The sequence below is a fragment of the Pogoniulus pusillus genome, chromosome 14 (genome assembly GCF_015220805.1).
Source record: "Pogoniulus pusillus isolate bPogPus1 chromosome 14, bPogPus1.pri, whole genome shotgun sequence".
In the NCBI taxonomy this organism is placed as follows: domain Eukaryota; kingdom Metazoa; phylum Chordata; class Aves; order Piciformes; family Lybiidae; genus Pogoniulus; species Pogoniulus pusillus.
Window position 1 is genome coordinate 28414588 of NC_087277.1, and position 25104 is coordinate 28439691.

Sequence of the window (25104 nt, forward strand, 5' to 3'; positions counted from 1 at the left end):
CCTGGTAGCAAACCTTGGGGCACCTCCACACATATGCCTTGGATCACTTAAGACAAGTGCCCAACCTTTGACATTACAGGTCTGACCTAAACACAGGGAAAATCTAAGCTCATAGAATCATAGAATCAAGCAGGTTGGAAGAGACCTCCAAGCTCATCCAGTCCAACCTAGCACCCAGCCCTATCCAGTCAACCAGACCATGGCACTAAGTGCCTCAGCCAGGCTTTGCTTCAACACCTCCAGGGAAGGCAACTCCACCACCTCCCTGGGCAGCCCATTCCAATGCCAATCACTCTCTCTGCCAACAACTTCCTAACAACATCCAGCCTAGACCTGCCCTGGCACAGCTTGAACCTGTGTCCCCGTGCTCTGTTGCTGGGTGCCTGGCAGAAGAGACCAACCCCACCTGGCTACAATGTCCCTTCAGGTAGTTGTAGACAGCAATGAGCTCCTTTAGCTAAGCATCAGATCTTGCCCCAGATCTCCAGCTTTTGTCAGACTACCTCTGGCAGGACCACGGTCCCATCGCTCTGGAGCCTCTCAGTATACATGTAACGTATGCAGCCTTACAGACCAGCTGTTACAGAGCCCTCCAAGTCTTTCTCCGGCCACAGTGCTGACCATAACTGTGCTATCAGGTGGCTGGTACGCTCAAGTGCCCACGTATCCCACTGCCTAAGGATGTTTTCTCTCTTCCTTATGTTCTTTCACTCCTCCATACGAACACAGCCCGTTCTCCCAGAAGCAGACTACAGTGCCAGCAAGGGTGGAGGCATCCTTTTGCCCTGCATTGGTACAGCCTCCGGGAGGGTGGCTGCCGGCAGCATACTCCAGCAGTTCCTGATGCAGCCCAAAGCAGGTGTGCACCAAGGCTCAACCAACCACTTCTCTCACTAGGCCCTTGCAGCTGGCCCAGAGTTTCATGCACGACCCTCAAGCTCGTACTCTCCAGAGCTGTGCAAGGTGGGAAGCCTGCATCCTGGCCTGCATCAGGAATGGTGTGGCCAGCAGGAGCAGGGAGGTCATTCTGCCCCTGTACTCTGCACTGGTTAGACCACACCTTGAGTGCTGTGTTCAGTTCTGGGCCCCCCAGTTTAGGAGGGACATTGAGATGCTTGAGTGTGTCCAGAGAAGGGCAACGAGGCTGGGGAGAGGCCTTGAGCACAGCCCTACGAGGAGAGGCTGAGGGAGCTGGGATTGGTTAGCCTGGAGAAGAGGAGGCTCAGGGGAGACCTTATTGCTGTCTGCAACTACCTGAGGGGAGGTTGTGGCCAGGAGGAGGTTGCTCTCTTCTCTCAGGTGGCCAGCACCAGAACGAGAGGACACAGCCTCAGGCTGTGCCAGGGGAGATTTAGGCTGGAGGTGAGGAGAAAGTTCTTCCCTGAGAGAGTCATTGGACACTGGAATGGGCTGCCCGGGGAGGTGGTGGAGTCGCCGTCCCTGGAGCTGTTCAAGGCAGGACTGGACGTGGCACTTGGTGCCATGGTCTGGCCTTGAGCTCTGTGCTAAAGGGTTGGACTTGATGATCTGTGAGGTCTCTTCCAACCCTGATGATACTGTGATACTGTGATACCCCAGGGAGGGAGGCCCTTGGCAGGGAGTTGATGAGGTACACAACAAGAGGAATCCACGGGAGATGCTCTGACGAGGACCCCCCTGCCTGAGGGCGCCCCCCTGGTTCCGGGCTGGCTGGGAGCTGCGCTTCACTGCCTCCGTGCTGCTCCTCTCGGAGGCTGCGGGGCGGAGCAGGCTGCCAGGAGCGCGAAGCCTCGCCAGGGGGCCGCGGCCGGCGGCAGGGACACCCCCACCGGCCCAGCAGCCTCCGGCACCTCGGTGCGCCGCCGCCGCGCTCCGGCCGCCAGCCTCGCTCCGCCACTGCCGTTCCGCTGGGAGAGGGCGCCTGGCGGCGGAGCGGCGGCGGGGCGCAGGAAGTGAGGGGCTGCCGCGCTCCGCTCGCTCTGTGATGCGAGAGCGCTCCCGCCCCCGGGGCCGGCGAGAAGCGAGCGAGAGGAGCCGGAGCGCGGGTGGAGTGGCGTCGCCGCCGAGAGAGCGGTGCGGGGTGTCAGCGGCGGGCAGCGGCCGCAGGCCGGCGATGGAGGAAGGTGAGGGGGCGGCGGCGCGGGTGTCACCCTTATCCTGCTCCGCCGCTGTGCAGGCAGGAGGGGCTGTGGGGTGCTGCGCCCGGCCGGGCCGTCTGAGGGGCCGCTGCCGCCTTAGGCCGCGGAGCTGCGGTGCGGGGGAGGGGAGGGCGGTGTGCCCGCGGCCGGTGCCTGCCGCCCCGTGCCGTGTCGGGCTGGGAACTAGGGCCAGGGCCGTGGGTCCTGGCGCAGGTGGGCAGCGGGGAGCGGCTGGGCCCCGCGGTCGCGTATGGGGGAGCGTGCCGGCGTGGGGATGCGCGTCCGAGAGCGAAACGCCCGCCTGCAGGGCACGGAGCCGCCTGCAGGGCACGGAGCCGCCTGCAGGGCACGGAGCCGCCTGCAGGGCACGGAGCCGCCTGCCCGGCAGCGCTGCTCCCACCGCTCCAGCGGCTGGCGGCGGTGCCGGCGCAGGCCAGGCCGGTCCGCTCTCGGCGGTGCCCTCGGGCCGCGCTGGCGAGGCCTCCCTGCCGGCCCGGGGCGGCCCATCCGTTGTAGCAACCAGCGAGAGTGTGGATGAGAGCCCAGAAACCTGGAGTCTGCTTCTCTTCGCTCGCCGTCACTGCCTCTGTGCTGAGCAGCCTGGGGCAGCATCCGACGGCTCCGGGTGCGTTTTGTTTGGCATCCCTTCCGTTTTCCCGTTCGCGCGTTTCAGCCTGTCACCTCCCTCCGTTCCCTTCAGTCGGGGGTGTGTGTGTGTGTGTGTGTCTGTCCCCATTTTTCACTAGGTCTCTCCCCTTTTTGGTGGCTGGGAGATGGCATTTCGTTTTCTCGGGGAAGACAGCAGAAACATGACTGGTAGTAAGCGTCCGTAGAGATGCAAGAGTAGCACAGGCATATGCGATGCTGTCCCATGGCATAATCTTGTGAGAAGCAAACTCACTCTAGAATTTAAACGGTAACAATCTGTTATACAATAAAGGCAAACAGTGCTGGGTGCATAGCAGATAACTGAGGCAGCCTCTGGTTGTTTGTCCTCCACAAACGTGTCCATCTTTTCCTTAACCTCTGCAAACTCTTCATTTACAGAACCTTCTTTGGGTAGGAGTGGTCAGTGTGAAGGTCCTGTGTGATCATAGAATCGTAATCACAGAATCAAAGAGGTTGGAAGAGACTTCCAAGCTCATCCAGTCCAACCTAGCACCCAGCCCTGGCCAATCAACCAAACCATGGCACTCAGTGCCTCAGCCAGGCTTTGCTTGAACACCTCCAGTGACAGCGACTCCACCACCTCCCTGGGCAGCCCATCCCAATGGCATAACCAGGTTCCTTTTAGCCTGACTCACTGGGTTTGTTTGATAACTTCTTGTTCCAGCATTAGAAAAGAAGGTGAATCACTGCTCTCTATTCAGCCTGCTTGTTTACTTCACTAGCCTGCAGACCTCTGCAATGTTTCTGTTGGTCATCCTCTTTTCCAGACTGACACATCCTCAGTTTGCTTCTTTGTTCCTTATATGGGAGCCATTGCACACCGCTGATCTTCCTTGTGCCCTTTCTCTGAACGTTTCCCTGCTCTTAAAATCATAGAGTCAGGCAGGGTTGGAAGGGACCACAAGGATCATCCAGTTTCAACCCCCCCGCCATGCCCAGGGACACCCTACCCTAGATCAGCCTGGCCACAGCCTCATGCAGCCTGGCCTTAAACACCTCCAGGGATGAGGCCTCAACCACTTCCCTGGGCAACCCAGTCCAGGCTCTCACCACTCTCGTACTGAATAATTTCCTCCTCACCTCCAGTCTGACTCTCCCCACCTCCAGCTTTGCTCCGTTCCCCCCAATCCAATCCCGTCACTCCCTGAGAGCCTAAAAGGTCCCTCCCCAGCCTTTTTGTAGGCCTCCTTCAGATACTGGAATGCCACAAGAAGGTCACCTGGGAGCCTCCTCTTCTCTTACCCTTCTTTAGGTGAGAGGACAAAGAATTGCAGACTGTGCTCAATCTGCAGGTGAAAAATGGGTTAATACAGAGGCACACAGGAGCAGTGAGTTATGCTTTTCTGCAGGGGATCCAGAAAAGGCAGTGGAATGCGTGTTGTCTGAACAAGAGTCAAAAAAGAATGTACTGGGAATTTAACAGGGAGCTAGAAAACATTCTCAGGTGAACATTTGTGTGTGCTGGATAGAGAGATACTAGAGGTGGTGTCATCAGTTCAAAATTCCAGGCTGTTTTTATTTGTCACCTTGTTTGACTTTCATTTCAACCCCATTTAAGGGAAAGTGGAAATAACATTTGTTTGTGTGTTTGTTTGAGGCAGCTGCAGATGAAACACAAGTGGCAGATTTGAGTCTTTGATACTGGTCTGAGGGAGGGAATCTTTTGAGCAGTCTTTAGAACAGAGGTGAAGATCAGTTCACAGACTGAGAGGTAGTTGTTTCAGAATTAGAGATTGGAATTGTTCTTTCTTGCAGAGCTTTCCTTTGCTGCTGCTAACTCTGGATTTTGTAAGTGGGCTCTGTTTCTAGTATGACTCACTTACCTGCCAGAAAAGTGGGGGAAGGCTTTGGTGATGACTGGAATGCCAAGGGCAGGCAGTTTGCTTTCCAAGCACGTATCTGCCCATTCAGGTGATCGTACAATCAGAGAATGCTCTGGGTTGGAAGGCGCTTCCAAAGGTCATCCAGTCCAACCTCCTCTGCAGCTCTGCACTAGAATCAGGTTGCCCAGCACCCTGTCAAGCCCCACCTTGAATATCTCCAGGGGTGAGGCCTCAACTACCTCTCTGGGCAACCTGTGACTTAGAGTGTGTGTCCCCTCCATTTATTTTATGTGGTATAAGTGATTTTTAATTGCAGCACACTCAGTGCTTGTATTGCTAAGGAGCTTCATGTCCACAACATGAAGAGTTGCTGATGGGTAATTTATTTTGAGTTGACATAATGATAACCAAGATACTGAACACTCTAAACCTTGTTTTGTTTAATGTCTTTCCAGTTCTTGTCTCGTTTAAGAAGGCAAACCATCTTCTGTTCATTCCATGACAAATGTTAACACTGAGGTCTTGCTTTGCTCAGAATCATTTACAGCTTGCTTTGAAAGTGCTGTTAAAGCACAGATGCAGGTGTCCTGATACAGGCAGACATCACTTCAAGTTTAGTTCACAGAATAATTTGGGTTGGAGAAGCCTTCTAAGATTATCAAACCCCAACCCTTAACACTCACTGCGAGGTCTCCACTAAACCATGGCACTCAACACCGCATCTACACTGCTTTGAAACCCCTCCAGGGATAGGGACTCCACCACTGTCCTGGGCAGCCTGTACCAAACCTTGACAACCCTTTTGGGGAAGAAATCCTTCCTTATGTCCAACTTAGTTTATATTACTGACTCTAGTTTCTAACTTTTCAATCTAATAGTTGGGAGTTAAAAGTAGGCTGAGTTAGACTCGAAGTAGTATACAACCAGAGTAATTAAAAGCTTTGTTGTGGGATGTGACTCTGGAAGCAGGGGGTGGAAAAAACTATGTTTGCTTTATAAAAGCTTTCCCCATATGAATAAGAGGCAGCTCAATTTAAAATGAATGGCCCAGCCCCATTCCTATATCACAGTGATGTGCTCAGCACACTGCTGCACTACAGCAGCCTAAAACCAGGCTGAGAGCAGAATGGAATTGACGCTGATTTCTCCCGATGTCTCTATCAGCTCACCTAAACTACTGCTTTCCTTTGTTTGTGTCGTACATTCAGCATGGAATAAACCAATTAGCTGCCACTTTGGGTTCTGGGTAATTCCAGAGTATGGCCTTAATGAATTTTGTAGAATCATAGAATCAACCAAGTTGGAAGAGACCTCCAAGCTCATCCAGTCCGACCTAGCACCCAGCCCTAGCCAGTCAACCAGACCATGGCACCGAGTGCCTCAGCCAGGCTTTGCTTCAACACCTCCAGGGACGGTGCCTCCACCACCTCCCTGAGCAGCCCATTCCAATGCCAATCACTCTCTCTGCCAACAACTTCCTCCTAACATCCAGCCTGGACTTCCCCTGGCACAACTTGAGACTGTGTCCCCTTGTTCTGTTGCTGGTTGCCTGGGAGAAGAGGCCACCCCCCACCTGGCTAGAATGTCCCTTCAGGTAGTTGTAGACAGCAATGAGCTCTGCCCTGAGCCTCCTCCTCTGCAGGCTAAACAACCCCAGCTCCCTTAGCCTCTCCTCATAGGGTTTGTGTTCCAGGCCCCTCACCAGCTTTGTTGCCCTTCTCTGGGCACCTTCCAGCACTTCAACATCTCTCTTGAGTTCAGGGGCCCAGAACTGGACACAGCACTCAAGGTGTGGCCTGAGCAGTGCTGAGTACAGGGGCAGAATAACCTCCCTTGTCCTGCTGGCCACACTGCTCCTGATCCAGGCCAGGATGCCATTGGCTCTCTTGGCCACCTGGGCACACTGCTGCCTCATCTTCAGCCTACTATCTACCAGTACCCCCAGGTCCCTTTCCTCCTGGCTGCTTTCCAGCCACTCTGGCCCCAGCCTCTAGTGCTGCTTGGGGTTGTTGTGGCCAAAGTGCAGAACCCTGCCCTTGGCCTTGTTCAGTCTCATCCCCTTGGCCTCTGCCCACCCATCCAGCCTGGCCAGGTCCCTCTGCAGGGCTCTCCTACCCTCCAACAGCTCCACATCTGCTCCTAGCTTGGTGTCATCTGCAAACTTACTGATGCTGGACTCAATCCCCTCGTCCAGATCATTAATAAAGATATTGAACAGCACTGGGCCCAGCACTGTAAGAAATAGGAATTGATTTCTGTATTGTTATGTCATTGTCTCAGTTACGCACACAGCAAACTTTTAATTGAGTCTTTTTATCACCTTTGTCTGCTGCGGAACTGAATCAGTAGCAATAACTATCTGCTTCTCAGAGTGCAATTTTAGGTCTTGTGAGGCAGTAACTGAAAAAAACCCCAAATCCCTAAAAAATATCTCCAGGGGCAGCAGACCTGCGACAGAGGAGGAAGCAAAACTGCACAGAATCTGACAAAACAGCTCCAGAGGAGCGAAACAAAGAAAACTCAAAGCCGGGAAGATCGCCAAAGTGTAAGCTACAAAATTTTTAGCCAACTTCTGATTTTTATTGTTTGGATATTTTTCTTTTTTTCACCATTATTCTTTTACATTTTATGGGCAGACATTTGTAGCACAGTAATTTCGAACAGACTTCCTTTGAATATAGTTTTTGTTGTTGGTTTTGGGTGTGGGTTGTTTTTTTTTTGTTGATGTTTCAAAAAAACCCAGATTAGAATTCTTCAGTAATGACGTTTTCTGTGTTGCAGAGTGAAGTGGTAATCCTGGGTTGTTTCAGGTTGCAGGAGAGGAAAGGGGAGGGGTAGAGGGGTTAAGGATCTTTCTTGTTGCTATTACTACAAGTAACTTACTTGTTACTACTACAAAGAAATATTTTAATTGCTCGTGGAATGATCTTGGGGTTGGGAAGCTGAAAGGCATGACAGCTTTTCAAGAAGCAGAATTAAAACCAAGTGTAATGTGAGGCAATTGCTCATCAAGCTGCCAAGAACTTCTGTGTTGAAAATCCACAGCGGTTTGAGAGAGCTACAGGTGAAGAGTGATTTTGGTAGAATTCAGTTTAATTTCTTCCTCTTAGATTGAAAACCTGAATGGAGCATAGAATGTCTCAGTATTGATGTTAGATGTGGTAATGCCACCTCTTTCTGTTAATGCCTTGGGGTGTTTTGGGTAATATCTATAGAGTTTGCTCTGTTTGTTTGGAAGATTCTTTTCCTTCTTGGAATTCATTTGGAAATGAAACTGAGTAGAATGGAGAGAAATTTGCAGTGTGCTATTTTGTCTGGGAGAGCGTAACAGCTAGGAAAGAAAACTGCAGTTCTCAATGTATCTGTGCTGCTGCTGCTGCTGGTGTGGTAATCCTGCTGCCAGGGAGTTTACTTGCTGTTCAGAACTGAGTCATGTGTAGGGCATACTGTTTGGTTCTAAATCCTCTTGTCCCTGTTTTAGCTTTGTCACTGTCCCTTTTCAGATGTGTTAATTCAGCGCTTCGCAAAACTTCTCTTTGGCTGTCTTGCTGCAGTCACAAGTGGGATGATGTATGCTGTGTACCTCTCAACATACCATGAACGGAAATTCTGGTTTTCCAGCAGGCAGGTAAAGGAAAAAAAACAGTTAAACAAAAGCCAAATTGTGTCTTTGAAATCAAAGCTGATCCGTGTCAGGCTGGAATTACTTGCTTGCAGAGTCCCCTGTCGTTCTACTCAGGCCTTTGTCTTTGATACAGTCTCTTTAATGGTTTTCTTTCTTTCTTTTTGTTAAAGCATTCCTCTTGCTAACAGTAGGCTTGTCTTGTCATGCTTTTGTGTGTTTTTCCATGCCATCCTTCCTGAAATTTGGAGGAAAAATATTGAAGCATACTGAGATTGCATCAGCTAAAAAACCAGGAATGTATGCTTTGTGGGGGGGGGTTTAAAGAAGCATGTTTTGTGAAGTATGGGGAACTGACTGAAATTCAGGCCTGTGGCTATGAAAGGATCCTCTGGATCTTGTGCAACGTGGATTAGAGTTGATCTGATTCCAAGCACGTTGGCTGAGTTCTGTACCTGAGAGAGGTGCTGTGAGGATTGAGGTGTTGTGGAATCCTTTGAAGATGTAAAGTGGAGTCGTTACCGTGTGCTGTAAGGCAAAAAAAGTCTATCTGCAAATGTGTAGCCTTCTGTGGGAAGAGGCTGCAAGAGGTGAATCGTTTGTTCTCTTTCTTTTTCTAGGAACTTGAACGAGAAATTACATTTCAGGGTGACAGTGCCATTTATTATTCATTTTATAAGGAACTGCTAAAGGCTCCTTCCTTTGAAAGAGGTACAAACCCCGTTTGTTTTATTAACCTTGAAAAGTCTTCTTCCTTTTGGAGTCAGCAAAAAATTTCCTGCAGACTGGGGAGACAGATTTTTATAGTCCTCTCTAGGTATATGAGTCAGATAATTAAACACTGCACACTGTCCTAACTTTTCAGTGCCTTTTAAAACCCCAATATTTAACTATCCTCTCTTCCAGGAGGTTGCTTTTTAATCAGTGCTCTGGAACAGGGTTAGCATTGCTCTGATGTTGCCCCATATGGAAGTTATTGCTGCTCTTGCTTATGCTGCATAGTATATTTTCTGCCATTTATGTTTGATTTGGGAATGGGGGATGCAAGTTTCCATTTTCCAGTGTTGCTCATCCCTGTTAGGTCTTTGTCTCATTTAAGAGCCTCCTGTGAAGGTGAACCTTGGTAGTACTGTGATACTGTGCCTTCAGCTCTGTGGTACAGGGTTGGTCTTGATGATCTATGAGGTCTCTTCCAACCTTGGTAATACTGTGATACTGTGCCTTAAGCTCTGTGGTAAAGGGTTGGACTTGATGATCTATGAGGTCTCTTCCAACCTTGGTAATACTGTGATACTGTGATCTGTAGGTAGCTGTTTAAAGAGCTGTGCTGGTATGTTACTGATAAAACTATGCTTCAGCTGCTCAGTTTTAGACCTTCTATTTAAAGGCCAGATCAAAAAGTGGTAATAAATTTGATGCTAAGTCAGTGGGGTGGAATAATATCTGGCACAGAACTTTCTCCTGTCTTCAAAATTGAGAGTGGTGAATCAATCACTTAATGATCAGATCAGTTTCTCCCTTTCACTTCATTTAAGAACAGCAATAGTAAGTGATATCAAGAACATTTCATTCTTTTTCTGTCTGCAGGTGTTTATGAATTGACACACAACAACAAGACAATATCACTGAAGACAATCAATGCAGTCCAGCAAATGACTTTGTACCCAGAACTGATTGCCAGTGTTTTGTACCAAGCCTCTGGTAGCGAAGTATGTGCATTTCTCCTGCTTCCTGTGATGTCTTTATGGTTGTGTGTGTGAGAGAGAGACTTTCTATGCCATTTTTGTTGAATGAATTCAGCTAAACCTCTCGCTGGGTCCAGGTTCTCTTCAATTCTGATCAGGCTCTGGCATAGGATTTTGGGGATTGGTGTGCACTAAACTTTTCTGTCTGTTATTCTTTACTCCTGCAAGCCACTTACAAATGTGGAGAGCCATTAAAAACAGGAAGGGTAGCTCCTTTGGAATGCAGAAGGCCCTCACAGTGATACCTGTCTCTAAGCATTCTTGTACAGATGAAAGGGAAAAGCACTTTTGTAGAGAAACCTTTTGTCTCTTTCTGCTCTGCTTGGGCTTTGTTCTGCTTATGCTGCATACTTCTGTCCTCTCTCATTTATCTTCCTTTTTTATTATTTACTTATTTTGGAACCATTTTTGCCACATCTTTACTTCTTCAAGTTCCTCCCTTACATAACTTCTTCCAGGACTCCTGTGAACTTGCTATTTCACTGCAGTATAGATATATTAAACCTGACACATACAATGTCCATGCTAAAGCTAATATCAAAAGCACAGCACAGGCAAGCGCAGCCCCGAAGCGTGCTCTTAATTCACACTGCTTTGTTCTCCCTGAGCCCAAAACAAAAGCATGCTTGAACCTTTCTAGGATAATAGGAGCTGTCTCTTACATTCTTGAACCTTTCTAGAATAGGAGCTGTCTCTTAACCTGTTTGTAAAGCACCTAGCAGACTGTTAGCAAGATGCAAATAGTAAATAGTGATCATTTCCCAGCTTCAGCTCAGTTGCTGCTATGTCTCTTCGTTTTTATTTGTTATTTCAGGAAGTTATTGAGCCAGTGTATTTCTACATTGGTATAGTTTTTGGACTGCAGGGAATTTATGTGACTGCATTGTTTGTGACCAGTTGGGTTATGAGTGGGACTTGGCTGGCAGGAATGCTGACTGTAGCATGGTTCATTATTAACAGGTAAGAAAAACATCTTTCTACAAATCTAGTTTGTCAATAAGGAGTTTTGAAGTAGTAGAGTGAATTGAAATGCTTTCTATTAAACTTTGTGTTCTCATTCTGAGAGCAAGAGATTCTGCCAAACACAAAACATTCCCCAGGTCTGCACTGAGTCTCTGGGTACTTTTATTAATGGAAAAGCCTCCCGTTGTCCAAACAGTCCTCACTGCCAGCTGAACTGACCTTATGGGTGTGTGTGAATACAGGAGGATTCTCACACAATTCCCTTTTGCAAAGTCATTCCCTCTGAAGGTTCTGTTTATATGCTGGTGAAGAATGAAAATGAATTTCTGCAGTTGCTGTAAACCAGAATTCCTCTATGGCCAGCCCTAAACACTGTCACGGTTCCAGTGCTTAGAAGGAAATGACCAAATGCATTTTCCTTATTGTATTTTTCTCCATTTGATTTTGGTAGTGGATTTTTGTGCAAAGTGGAATCTTCTTGGATGATCCTGATCCCAAAATTACTGTATTTTAGAACATTTCTCTTGCAAGAAAATGTCCCTTTAAGAACCAACATATTAACAGGGAGCCTCATTTGGGCAATGAAAAGTTGTGTTCAGGCTCCTGGTTCATCACTCAGCAGCTCTGTGAGCTTGAGAACAAAGTGGAATCCTCTTAGATGATCCTGATCCCAAAATTACTGTATTTTAGAACATTTCTCTTGCAAGAAAATGTCCCTTTAAGAACCAACATATTAACAGGGAGCCTCATTTGGGCAATGAAAAATTGTGTTCAGGCTCCTGGTTCATCACTCAGCAGCTCTGTGAGCTTGAGAGCAAAGTGGAATCCTCTTAGATGATCCTGATCCCAAAATTACTGTATTTTAGAACATTTCTCTTGCAAGAAAATGTCCCTTTAAGAACCAACATATTAACAGGGAGCCTCATTTGGGCAATGAAAAGTTGTGTTCAGGCTCCTAGTTTGTCACCCAGCAGCTCTGTGAACTTGAGAGCACTTGAAAGAAAAGAGCTATGGAGGAGCGAAATGTTAGAGATAAGACCTTTAAAATAGAGGTGTTGGTAAGCATCTTTTAGGATTGTCAAGTCATCATGACTGAGTCTGTGATTAGTAGGTAAGATACTGTTAATGTACCATGGGGTAAGAAAAATGGGGAATAAATCTGTGTTTCTGTCTCAACAGCAAAGAAGACTAAACAGTTTTAACAAATTGAAAGGTTTAGTAGTTAAGCTCCAAATATACTTCCATGAGAGGCTTGAGAGGTGAAAATGAAAGGTGGAAATGATAAATTTAAGGCTTGAGAAGTGAAAGTGGTAAAGGAACTTGAGACTCCTTTTTAAAAGCGGAGTGGACACAGGGAAGACTGTAGATGCCTTTGGTCACATTTGAAAGTGTGACTTGTGCTTCTAAGTCACTTTAGTGCTTTTTCAAACTCTCCTACAACTGTAGTTGTGCAGATCCTGTCAGGTCATTCCATGAGAAGACCCTGCATGCTCCCCACTGGTTTTCAATATCTTCTTTTGCTGGGCAGAATTCTCCCTGTAGCCAGAGTACCTGTGGGAGCATTACTTTGGATTCAAAGTGTGTTGTGCTCAGCTGCCTAACTCACTAAAATCATGTTGCATGAAAGCTGTAAGGAACCTTTTATCTCAGTTAGGAGCTGTTTTTTCATCATGGTGAAAAGCTGCTGTTACAGCAGGTGCCCTGCCCATGGATGCAAGACAAGTTAGCACTGCCCATGACCGAAGAAGGCTCTGTTGTCACTGTGTGGGGTTGGCAGAAGCAGTACAGCTCACAGTGTTCTGGTGGGTTAAGAAAAGACTGGAGGCAGATGATTTTTGGCTTCAGTCCCATAAACACCACCTAAGAAATGAATAGAGTTTGAATCTTCCATGCTGCTATTCAATTTGTGACTTGTGTCAGGGTTGTTTGACACCTAATGCAGGAATGGTTTGCTTGCCAGGCCACACTGCTAGCTAAAAGTGGCATTTAGGCTTTCCTTGATGTGTTTTTGATCCATAAATCTTTGAATAATTATGTTTGTACTTTATTCTAGGACAGATACAACAAGAATTGACTACTCCATACCATCAAGGGAAAACTGGGCTTTGCCTTATTTTGCATGTCAAGTAGCAGCTCTCACGGGCTATTTAAAAAGAACCTTAAATTGTTCTGCTGAGGTAAAGCAAAACTCATTAATTTCTTAATAAAGAGTTGCTGGTAGAACTGTGCTCTCTCACTATTTAACCCTACTGGACAGAAAACAGTAGGGGTTTTGTTTGTTCTTTCCAAAACCAGCCACTCAGCTTCCACTGAGGCTTGTGCAGGTTTTGCTAAGTGGCTCCTGCCCTGCCTTGTTGTGCCCCTGTGAGGGTTCAAAGAGAGCAGGGTGGTAATGAGCTGTGTGCCCTCTAAAATTGATTCTCACCATGTCAACTACTTAGTTCTTCTTCCTGTTGCTGGGAGAAGATGGTGGTAACTTTTTTTCCCCTGCATCTCTGTCAAAAATGTTTCTTTTGATTGGCTTTAAGTGGTTTTGAATGTTTCTTCCATTTGAGAACTTGTTAACTGTATCTGCTCTGTATTTTAGTTATTCCCTAATGTCACTTCCATAGTTTTAATGACCTCTCAGTTACTTTCTGACAGAGATCTATAGGTATGAAATTAACCTGCTTTATTTTATTGTTCTTTTGGGTTTTTTTTCTCTAGAAGTTTTGTTACCTGCTGGTGAGTGCTTCAACATACACCTTCATGATGATGTGGGAGTACAGTCATTATCTCCTCTTCATCCAGGCTGTTTCTCTTTTTCTGCTAGACAGCTTTGCCCTGGCACAGACAGAGAAGGTATTACAACTCTTTAACTTACTTAGAGCTGGGGGCTTAAGCACAACATGACAGCTGCTTGCCATAAATACTGCTCAGGAGCTCCAAGGGGTGCAAACTGAGTGCTGATTTTGGTGACTTGCAGCCTGTGTCTGGCTGAGGTGCATGGCATGGCATGGCTTGTCCACTGGGACAATAAAATGACTTTAAACTCACTCTCTTTTGGACTACTGTGTCTGGGACAGGCTTCCTAACAAAGGGGTCAGAAGCTAAAGAACACTTCTGAGGCCTGAAATATAGAAGCAGGTTTGGAAGAGACCACAAGGATCATCCAATTCCAATCCCCCTGACATGGGCAGGGTCAGATCAGGCTGGCCAGAGCCTCATCCAGCCTGGCCTTAAACACCTCCAGCCATGGGGCCTCAACCACCTCCCTGGGCAACCCATTCCAGCCTCTCATGCTCTACAACTTCCTCCTCACAGCCAGCCTGACTCTCCCCATCTCCACCTTTGCTCCATTCCCCCCAGTCCTGGCACTCCCTGAGAGCCTAAAAAGTCCCTCCCCAGCTTTTTTGTAGCCCCCTTCACATACTGGAAGGCCACAAGAAGGTCACCTGGGAGCCTTCCCTTCTCCAGACTGCACAGCCCCAACTCTTTCAGTCTGTGCTCACAGCAGAGCTGCTGCAGTCCTCTGATCAGCCCAGTGGCCCTTCTCTGGACATACTCCAGCATCTCTACATCCTTCTTGTATTAGAGGATCCAGAGCTGGCTGCAGTACTCCAGGTGGGATCTCACCAGAGCAGAGTAGAGGGGGAGAATCACCTCCCTGGCCTTGCTGGCCACACTTCTCCTGGTACAGCCCAGGCTCTGCTTGGCCCTCTGGACTGCAAGAGCACACTGCTGGCTCAGTATGCATGGATAGCTGAAAGAATGACAAGTGATACTCAGTCATGCATCCTTTTTTGGGTAATTCCCTCTTCTTTTCCATATTCACACAAGAGTGAGGCCAACCAGAAAAGTACTCTCTTGGCTCTGTATTGACTAAGGGGCTCGTTTTCACCCTGGATGGCTCACCTTGTTCTGATTCAGCCAGTGACAGATGCTGGAGGCCACTAGAGTTTTCAATACAAGGAAATGTTTGAATTTATTCTGCAAAATGGTTCTTAGAAATGCTGCCACCAGCAAGGCCTTTTTACTCTGCCTGTTGCCATGGCTGCTTTGCTGCGTTGTACACTTAGGCCTTTTAGTTTTCAGTTTCAAACTGCATGCAATTCATAGATGCACAGAATGAGTTGGGTTGAAAGGGACCTTCAAGATCATATAGTTCCAACCTGCCTGCCATGGCAGGGACACCTTCCACTAGCCCAGGTTGCTCAAGGCCTCATCCAACCTGGCCTTGAACACCTTCAAGGAGAACGCATCCACAACCTCCCTGGGCAACCTGTGCCACTGTCTCACCACCCTCACTGCAAAGAATTTCTTCCTAATCTCCAATCTAAATCTGCTCTCCTCAAGCTTCAATCCATTCCATTTCATCCTAGCACTACAGGCCTTGGTAAAAGGTCCTCTCCTGGCTTTCTTGTAGCCCACTTATTGTACTGGAAGGCTGCTCTAAAGTGTCCTTGGAGCCTTTTCTTCTTCAGGTTGAACAGCCTCAACTCAGCCCATACCCATAGGGGATGTACTTGAGCCCTCTGATCATTGTCATGGCACTTCTAATTCATCATCTCTTCTTACAATTGCCTTTTTTTTCTGTTCCTCAACAATGGGAAATCTTTGACCTATTTTAGGTCAGAGTCCTTAAATGATAAGGCAGTTGATAAGCATTTTGGTAAGAGTGTCAAAACTCAGAGTTTGTAAGATCTACTTATTAGTAAGTAACAAAGTATCAGGAAAAGGCTGTGTATTTCAGAGAGAGGTTGATGAACAAGTCTTGTCAGGGGAAGGGAAGGTGGTGTTCAGAGTAGCCAGCTGTTCTGTTCATCCTCTTGCATGGTGGTTGGTTCTTCATGATGCACCACTGTGAGGTATTGCAGAACTAGAGGGACCTTGTAGAGCACTACCAGTGCCAGCATTTCTGCAGAGTTCTCCTGAGGTAATTGTACACCAATTATTGAAACTGAATTTGAAACTAGGTGAACTTTAAGGTCCCTCCCAACCCATTCTATGATGTGAAATACTTTCTAGAGCCAAGTGGTATCCTGCTCAGTTCATGAATTGGAGGACAGGGATCCTTGAATCCCACGATGAACAGATGAATGGAGTGGGGTATCTTAATGCTATAAAAAGCAAGATGCATATCCACATGTTCCAGAGATGTTGAGATACTGGAAGGTGTCCAGAGAAGGGCACCACGGCTGATGAGGGCCTGGAACACAGCCATGTGAGAAGGTGATGAACAGCCTGGAGAAGAGGAGGCCCAGGGCAGACCTCATTGCTGTCTACAACTACCTGAAGGGAAGCTATAGCCAGGTGGGGTTGGGCTCTTCTCCCAGTGGCAACTGGCAACAGAACAAGGAGACACAGTCTCAAGTTGTGCCAGGGGAGGTCTAGGCTGGATGTTAGGAGGAAGTTGTTGGCAGAGAGAGTGATTGGCATTGGAATGGGCTGCCCAGGGAGGTGGTGGAGTCACTGTTCCTGGAGGTGTTGAAGCAAAGCCTGGCTGAGGCACTTAGTGCCATGGTCTGGTTGATTGGCCAGGGCTGGGTGCTAGGTTGGACTGGATGAGCTTGGAGCTCTCTTCCAACCTGGTTGACTCTATGATTCTATGAATGGAAGCTGGGCATGACTGCTGGCTTTCTTCACTGAAATTCCACCTTCAGGCATACTTTTGACATTAAACCATTAGAAAAAAAGATGATTATTACTTAGGAAAAAAAACCAAACACCACCAACAAAACAACCTCAAAACATTACATATAACAATAAATAGAATAAAATGAATCAATTAATTAAATAAATAAATAAATAGAAAGCCAGGCACTACATGAGATCTGATAAAACCCATTCTTTATTGTTAGTTTTGAATCTGGAGAGTGATTGGCATTGGAATGGGCTGCCCAGGGAGGTGGTGGAGTCGTCGTCCCTGGAGGTGTTGAAGCCAAGCCTGGCTGAGGCACTTAGTGCCATGGTCTGGTTGACTGGCCAGGGCTGGGTGCCAGGTTGGGCTGGATGATCTTGAGGTCTCTTCCAACCAGGTTGACTCTGTGATTCTGTGATCAACTCCTAAAATTCCTAAGCATGTGGTTTTTCCTTGAAGACATAAATGCTCTTCTCTCCAGGAGACTGGAAAAAGTCACCCAGATGTGCAGAAGAAAAAATATGTCCCCTATCCAAAGGAAGCAGAATGCAGAGCTGTGCCATTGCATTTCATTTGGTTGTCTTGCCATGCAAGATATGTTTCAAGAGAAAGAGCTTTCTTGGGAAAGGAAGGGCAGAATGGGAGTGTAGTGACAGTGAAAATGGGTGGGAGAGCACTCTCTGGGTGTTGAAGGGCTGAGCAGTACTGCTGGTGGCTGCAAGTGAGCCGTAGCTGCTGTCACCTGCAGCAAGATAAGCTTGGATGGATGAGGCACTTAGTGCCATGGTCTGGTGGATTGGCCAGGGCTGGGTGCTAGGTTGGACTGGCTGAGCTTGGAGGTCTCTTCCAACCTGGCTGATTCTATGATTGTAATTTTATTTTATTGTGTTTATTCTCTTTCTTCAACAGGTGCATGAAGTATACAAAATCTATTTGTTTTCTCTCTTCTTGGGCTACCTTTTGCAGTTTGAAAACTCAGCCTTACTTGTGTCGCCGTTACTGAGTCTTGTTGCAGCTTTAATGCTCTCTAAATGCCTTCAGGTAACTTGACTCTCCTCTGACCCCGAGGCTAATTTTTGTATCATTTAAACTGAACTCCAAATGATGTGGCATTCTTAAAATATTTGCTGCAGATGAATATGAAAAAGGGAACATGCATGTCAAGGCTGCTGAAAATAATGTACATTCATTTGGTGCTTACAGTAACAGTGATGCTAAACTTCGTACTCAAGGTGAGATTCCTCTGTGAAAACTGATTTGAATTGTCTAATTAGAAAGTTGCAGATGTATCTTGGAGTCTTGCAGATGTATTTTGAAGTGTTGCTTTTCTTATTGACCTATTGACCAGGGCCACAAAGATCATCAGAGGGCTGGAGCAGCTCTGCTATGAGGACAGGCTACAGGAGGGCTGGGGAGGGACTACTGACAAAGTCTTGTAATGATAGGATGAGGAGGAATGGGTTTGAACTGGCAGAAGGGAGATTTAAGCTAGACATTAGGAAGAAGCTCTTTGCAGTGTGGGTGGTGAGACACTGGCACAGGCTGCCCAGGATGGTGTTCAGGACCAGGTTGGATGAGGCCTTGAGTGACATGTTCTAGTGGGAAGTGTCCCTGCCTATGTTGGGGGTTTGGAACTGGATGAGCTTTTTTTTCAGGTGGGTTGTGAAAATCTCCAGAGAAGGAGACTCCACAACCTCTGGGCAGCCTGCCCCAGAGCTCCAAAGTCCTCACCATAAAGAAGTGTCTCCTCATGTTGAGGTGGAACCTCTTGTGTTCCAGATTGTACCTGTTGTTCTATGTCCTGTCACTGGGCACCACCAAAAAGAGACCAACACCTTCGTCCTGACACCCAACTCTCAGATATTTATAGATGTTGATAAGGTCTCATCTCAGCTTTCTCTTCTCCCAACTACACAGCCCCAGGGCTCACAGCCTTTCTTTGTAGCAGAGATGTTCAATTCCCTTCATCATCCTCGTAGCTCTCTGTTGAAATGTCTCCAGCAGATCCCTCTCTCTCTTGAACTGGAGAGCCCAAAACTGGACATAGTATTCCAGGTATGGTCTCAGCAGGGCAGAGTAGAAGGGCAGGAGAACCTCCCTAGGCCTGTTGGCCACACTTTTCCTGATGCACCCAGGATGCCATTGGCCATCTTGGTCCCAAGGGCACACTGCTGCCCTGTGGATATCTTGCTGTCCACTAGTACTTCAAGGTCTTCCTCTATGGATCTGCTTTCCAGCAGTACAACTGCTGGTCTCTGCTGGTGCCTGGTGTTGTTCCTGCCCAGATGCAGGACTCTTGTTCTTCCTGAACTTCATGAGGTTGCCCTTTGCCCAGCTCTCACTGGATAGCAGCACAGCCTGAGGGGATGTCAGCCTCACCTGCTAGGTAGGTATCATCATACAATACCCTAGTTTCAGGGCAGATGTTAATTTTCCATTTAATCTCAGCTAGAACAAGGGAACAACAACCTTCTTGGAGCACAGGAGTCAACTAAGAGTTGAGATTACACAAAGGGCTTTTAGCCTGCTCTTTTATTTGGATTAGCAGCTCCCTTTTACTGGCTCTCCTCTTTTGCATCATTTATTGTGCTTTTCCTCTGTGTTTCAAACTCACTCTGCCTGTGTTAATTAACAGTGTCAACCTAAAAGAAGCTAATGAACCCTAAAAGGATTGAGAGAATGCTCAGGTCTGATTGTATTCTTGTGCCATTCAAACTGGCTGGCCTTGCTGTGTCTCTGGGAAAACAAAGCCTAACCTTGAAGAAGATGAATTAACTTCCACAAACCTTTGGGTGCTCAAACCATTTCTGTGAACATTTACAAATGCTCACAGCTAAGCTGCAGTCCTGTTGTTTAGTGGAGCCAAACACAATCTTCTTTGGCTTGCTTTAGGGGGTGAATCTCTGTTTGTTATCCCTGATCCTTTTCACACTGCTCTTTAGACAGCTTACAGCTTTTCTTTTGCTCTCCTGTTGGGGTACCTGGATGAAGTGACATTCACAAGGGGACCCTAAAGATAGACTTATTGAAGTGAAGATTTGCAATCTTGTGCTGGTACCTTAAGTGTCAGACTCAATCCAGTTTGTGAAATAATTGCTTGTTCCCTGCCATCTTTTAATCTGAATTAACAAGGCTGGTGAGGAGGCTGGAGCACAGCCCTATGAGAAGTGGCTGAGGAAGCTGAGGCTGTGCAGCTTGGAGGAGTTTCAGGGGAGACCTTACTGCTTTCTACAACTGCCTGAAAGGAGGTTGTGACCAGGTGGGGTTGGTCTCTTTTCCCAGGCACCCAGTGACAGAACAAGAGGACACAGCCCCAAGCTGTGCCAGGGCAGGTCTAGGCTGGATGTTAGGAGGAAGTTCTTGACAGAGTGATTGGCATTGGAATGGGCTGTCTGGGCAGGTGGTAGAGTTACAATCCCTGGAGGTGTTTAAGAGGAGGCTGGCTGAGGCACTTGGTGCCATGGTTTAGTTAATTGGAAGGGTTAGGTGATAGATTTGACTGGATGATCTTAGAGGCCTTTTCCAATGAGATTAATTCTGTGATTTTATGAATGAAGTGACTCCATGAAAGCTGCTTCCAGCACTTTGCTAAGCCTTCTTCTCTGCTAAATTGATTTTCAGATGTTTGTCCCTCATAAAGAAAATGAGCATTTGCTGAAGTTCATTGAAGTAAAACTTGGCTTAAACACAACTAAGTAAGTCTTTAAATTCTTTACCTCTTCTAAGATATTTGAACTTCTGAAACCACTCTGAGAGATGTAAAATTTCAGTGATTGGTGAGAATTTTATAGAGGAGTTAGGGAAGCAGTTTCTATTTGTCACCTGCTTTTAAAATGAAAAGAAGATGCATGCAGAGTTTATGTAGGATTTGGAGGCTTCTGAAGCACCTTACTATTTTTTGTGCCTTGGGGCAAAGGCATTTGAGAGATTTTTTGTTTCATTTTGATGTTGAAGAGCAAAAATTTTTGTGTCCTGTCTGCTGTTTCTAAGTAGGCTCAAAAGCAAATAGGGTAAAAGTTGCTAAAGGAAAAGAAAGGGCTCTGAAAGGAGCCGTGAAGTGTCACTACAATCTCAAAACAAAGCTGAGTTGTGTGGGTGGCTTATTTTTATTTTCTTTAAGAATAACACCCCCCCCCCCCCCAAGAAAGAAGTTAAAACAAACACCAAAAACCACCACCACAGCAATAAAATCCCTCTGTGTTTTGGAGGAAATCAGGACAAGGGCAAAGTTACAAAGTCAGAGAGGGAAGCTGTGATTTTTAAGGAGAGCTGTTTGCATCTGTGAAAATGTGAGTGTTGGGCTGCAAGAAGACGACCTCAAGGCTAAAGATTTCCTGGTAAGCTTCAACAGGAGTATTGGTAAGGAGCAAGACAACTCCTGGAACCAAGACAAGACTTAGAATTCCATACAGGCGTTGGGAACTGCATCTCTGTTACAAAACTACTTGACAGCCTTTGAGGGGAAGAGGTGAAAAATGACATCACAGAGAACTGAACTTGTTGGGAAGCTTTTGGAAGGCAAGATGTCATGACACCGACTGCAGTGCATTGTTTAACACACAAAGCTGCACCTTCTGAAGTGGTCTGCAAGAAAAGAGAGGGCTGCTTCTGCTCAGGATTTCACTTTGTTTAGCTACAAGGTATTATGGATTTGATCTTTTATTCCCCTGGGAACTTGCTACGTGGTGCTTTCCAGGCTCTGCAATGAAGACGGTGACTGAGACAAACTGGGGTGCAGCTATGCCTAGAAAATGGTCTAACTGCAGGTTGGAATTGTGGTTTATAATACCAGAGCTTCAAGATCTGTCTTTCAAGGCCAATTTGGATGTGCCCAGATGTTAACATTTAAGTTGATTCTGTCTAATTGAAAATGGTTTAGTTCTTAAGCCTTCTCTTGAAGGAAAAGAAAAAAGAGGGAGGAAAGCAAAATGGAGGAAAATAAAAAGGAAGAAAGCAGAACAAAGTGAGACAAGAATGCATTCACAGCCTCCCATGCTGCACCAGTTCCAGGACCTTTGCTCAAACACCTGGCTTGAGGGGGCAGCACAACTATTCCTGCAGCTCTTCACGGGTAGCAGACTGCCCACACTGTGGAAATCACCCAGACTAGACTCAGCAGCTGTGGAAATTGAATGAGACTTTATAGTTACAGCTTAGCACAAGATGGTCTAGCCTTGAGCTCTGTGGTAAAGGGTTGGACTTGATGATCTGTGAGGTCTCTTCCAGCCCTGATGATACTGTGATACTGTGATACAAGCAGATAGTTACACTAAATACAGCTATAGAAAGAAAAATACATGGTAAAAGGTAATACAGAAACACCACAGCCCTCCCAAAAACCTGAGTCCCCAGGATGGCTCTCAACTGCCCTTCCACCTTTCCTCCCACCCTTCTCTACCTTACCCCAGATGTTGCCTTGTGCCCAAGGAAGATTGGAGGGTCAGCCAGGGAGGTTAGGAAGCAGGTGGATTAGTCACAAAGACGGCAGGTTAGGTTTAGAGAGAGACAGTGGCTCTGTTATCTATATTTGCATTCTTGTTCTTATCCATCTCAGCAAGCCTATGAGTGCAGTAGACATCACCGTTGTTTTTCTTTCACAGCCTGTAATCTAGTTCTTCTCACCAAAACGTTTTAGCTAGCTTCAAACTAGCACAACACTGGTAGTGCTTCTTGCTGAGTGTATAATGGGCTGCCCGGAGAGGTGGTGAAGTCGCTGTCCCTGGAGCTGTTCAAGGCAGGACTGGACGTGGCACTTGGTGCCATGGTCTGGCCTTGAACTCTGTGGTAAAGAGTTGGACTTGATGATCTGTGAGGTCTCTTCCAACCTTGGTGATACTGTGACACTGTGATAATCTTTCTGGTGTATTAATTGAGACAGAAGAGTGATGCAGTGGGTTCAGACACACAACTAGCATTGCAGCATTAAGGATTCTATTCTTGGTGGTGGCCTGGGCTTGTTTGTGATCTCAAGTGACCACTTCTCCTTCTTCATGGCCCCACTTTGGACTGAGGACAAACATACCTTCTTGCATCAATATCTGTTACAATCTTAATCTGCTGCGATAACGAAGCCCTCTGCAGTCCCCACGATGGAGTTGGATGGGAGGTTGGGTTATTGTGACACAAAAGAGTTTTAGTCTGGTCTCTTCAGATCACAGCTTCCTTTTTGGAAGATAAGCTTTGGCCAATGACTCCAAAAGAATATTTGCAAAGCTATTTCAAATGATAGAGAACTTTTCAAATAGGAATTGAACAAAAAAAGTTTCCTGTGGCGTGCATAGGTTAAACTGATTCATTTTGTGCTGGGTTTTCTTTCTAATCTCTGGGTTATTGTTATTGCTTTTAATGGGATGTTTTTGCCTTACTAGGAATTTTACAATGAATTGGCTCCTTTGTCAAGAATCTCTTCAGGCACCCTCCCAAGACTTTTTTTTGCGACTAACACAGTCATCATTGTTGCCTTTCTATATTTTAGTATTAATTATCTGCCTTTTTTCTGTAACTCAGGTCGTTTTCAGGAGAATTTGGTAAGTAACTTACTTGTACTGGAAAATAAGGAGTTAAAAATGAGAGATTCATAGATCTCTAAGTGGATGTTTGTTGCACCAAAGTTTGTTACCTTGTTGAACTTGCCAGGAAAGGCTCACCTGAGGCTCTTAAAATGAGCCTTTTGTGAGAAGCTTCTTGAGAACAGGCTGCCCAGGGAGGATGTGGATGCCACCTGCCTGGAGGTGTTTAAGGCCAGGTTGAATGTGGCCTTAGAATCATAGAATCAGTCAGGGTTGGAAGGGACCACAAGGATCATCCAATTCCAACCCCCCTGCCATGCCCAGGGACACCCTACCCTAGAGCAGGCTGCACACAGCCTCAGCCAGCCTGGCCTTAAACACCTCCAGCCATGGGGCCTCAACCACCTCCCTGGGTAGCCCATTCCAGCCTCTCACCTCTGTAATGCTCAACAGCTTCCTCCTCACATCCAGTCTGAATCTCCCCACCTCCAGCTTTGCTCCATTCCCCCGAGTCCTGCCACTCCCTGAAAGCCTAAAAAGTCCCTCCCCAGCTTTTTTGTAGCCCCCTTCAGATCCTGGAAGGCCACAAGAAGGTCCCCTGGGAGCCTCCTCTGCTCCAGCCTGCCCAGCTCCAACTCTTTCAGTCTATCCTCATAGCAGAGCTGCTGCAGCCCTTTGATCAGCCCAGTGGCCCTTCTCTGTACACACTCCAGCATCTCCACATCCCTTGCCTTGAACAACATGGTCTAGTGGAAGGTGCCCCTGCCCATGGCAGGAGATTTGGAACTAGGTGATCTTGAAGGTTCCTTCCAACATAAACCATTCTCTGAATCACTCCAGGCAGTGTGGAGAGTTGTTTTTGGTTTTGTTTCCCCATAACTCAGTTCTCTCCATTCCCGTAGAGCTCTAGCTAGCATTTTGTGATGTTTGTCCCTTCCCATTGCAAAAGAGAAGGATGTTTTGTCTGTCTTCCCCATCCAACAGCAAAGCAATCTCATTGTTGCTAGAGAATTTGTTCCTCTGTTTTCAGTTTGATGATTTACTTCAAAGGGTGACTTGGGTGGAGCTGAAAGGATTTCAGATTTCTAATGCTTCACTGTCTGGTGCTTTGTGGTTTGTTTTTTTTCACAAGTCTTGTTTACTGTGATAAAGTCCATCAGCTTTTGCTGCTCAGAGCAGAGCTGCAGTAAAACTGACTCAATCATTTTCAGTTTCACAGTGATTCACAGTTCCCTTGAGAGAAGGGGTGAGTTGTGGAGCTGTCTGTTTACAGGCTAAGAATAGCAGCACCGTAGACCTAGTGTAGCTTGGAAACCCCATGGCTAGGAAATGACCTCTCCCTGCTAGCAGATGAATGGTGTAACTGATCAAGAATTTAGGTAAATTTCTCACTAGATCCCTTTTTTATCTGCTCTAAATGCAAATGTTTCCCAGATTGGATGTGTCAGAGTAGATCTAAACCCGTGAACCCAAGTGCTGATTTGTTGTGCTTGAAATAGCTCCTTACTCCTTTGTAAGGACTCCAGTATGCCAAACAGCTTCTGAAAATAAACCTTGTTCCCCCTGATTTTTTTAATTTATTTTATTTTGGAGCAGTTACTAATCTCAAATATTTTACATTTGTCATGAGGAATCATAAAATGATAGAATGGCTTGGGTTGGAAGGGACCACAGAGATCAGCTACTCCTACCTCCCTGCCATGGGCAGGAACACCTTCAGCTAGACTCAGCCATTCAAGGCCTCATCTGACCTGGCCTTGAAAACCCCAAGGGAAGAGGCATCCACAATCTCCCCGGGCAGCCTATTCCATGAGCAGCCTATTCCAAAGTTTCACTATCCTTGTACTAAAGAACTTCTTCCTAAGCTCCAGCCTAACCCTACTCTCCCTCAGCTTCAAACCATTCCCCCTTGGCCTGTCTCTAGACACCCTTTGGAAAAGTCCCTCTGCAGCCTTCCTGGAGGATCCCTTCAGGCACTGGAAGGCAGCTCTAAGGTCCCCCCAGAGCCTTCTCCAGGCTGAACACCCCCAGCTCCC

General features: G+C 46.8%; 1 protein-coding gene across 1 annotated transcript in view; it reads left to right on the forward strand.

Moving 5' to 3' along the window:
* The first annotated feature begins 1895 nt into the window (after window positions 1–1895).
* The window catches only part of DPY19L4 (dpy-19 like 4), a 52476-nt gene continuing 29267 nt past the window's right edge, over window positions 1896–25104 (forward strand). The window contains exons 1-12 of the mRNA XM_064154710.1: window positions 1896–2102; window positions 7047–7154; window positions 8113–8237; window positions 8852–8942; window positions 9819–9940; window positions 10791–10936; window positions 12993–13116; window positions 13646–13780; window positions 17469–17600; window positions 17693–17791; window positions 20181–20254; window positions 22928–23086. Coding sequence (XP_064010780.1) covers window positions 1964–2102; window positions 7047–7154; window positions 8113–8237; window positions 8852–8942; window positions 9819–9940; window positions 10791–10936; window positions 12993–13116; window positions 13646–13780; window positions 17469–17600; window positions 17693–17791; window positions 20181–20254; window positions 22928–23086 — 1454 coding nt within the window. The 5' untranslated portion in view covers window positions 1896–1963. The remainder of the gene's footprint in view (window positions 2103–7046; window positions 7155–8112; window positions 8238–8851; window positions 8943–9818; window positions 9941–10790; window positions 10937–12992; window positions 13117–13645; window positions 13781–17468; window positions 17601–17692; window positions 17792–20180; window positions 20255–22927; window positions 23087–25104) is intronic.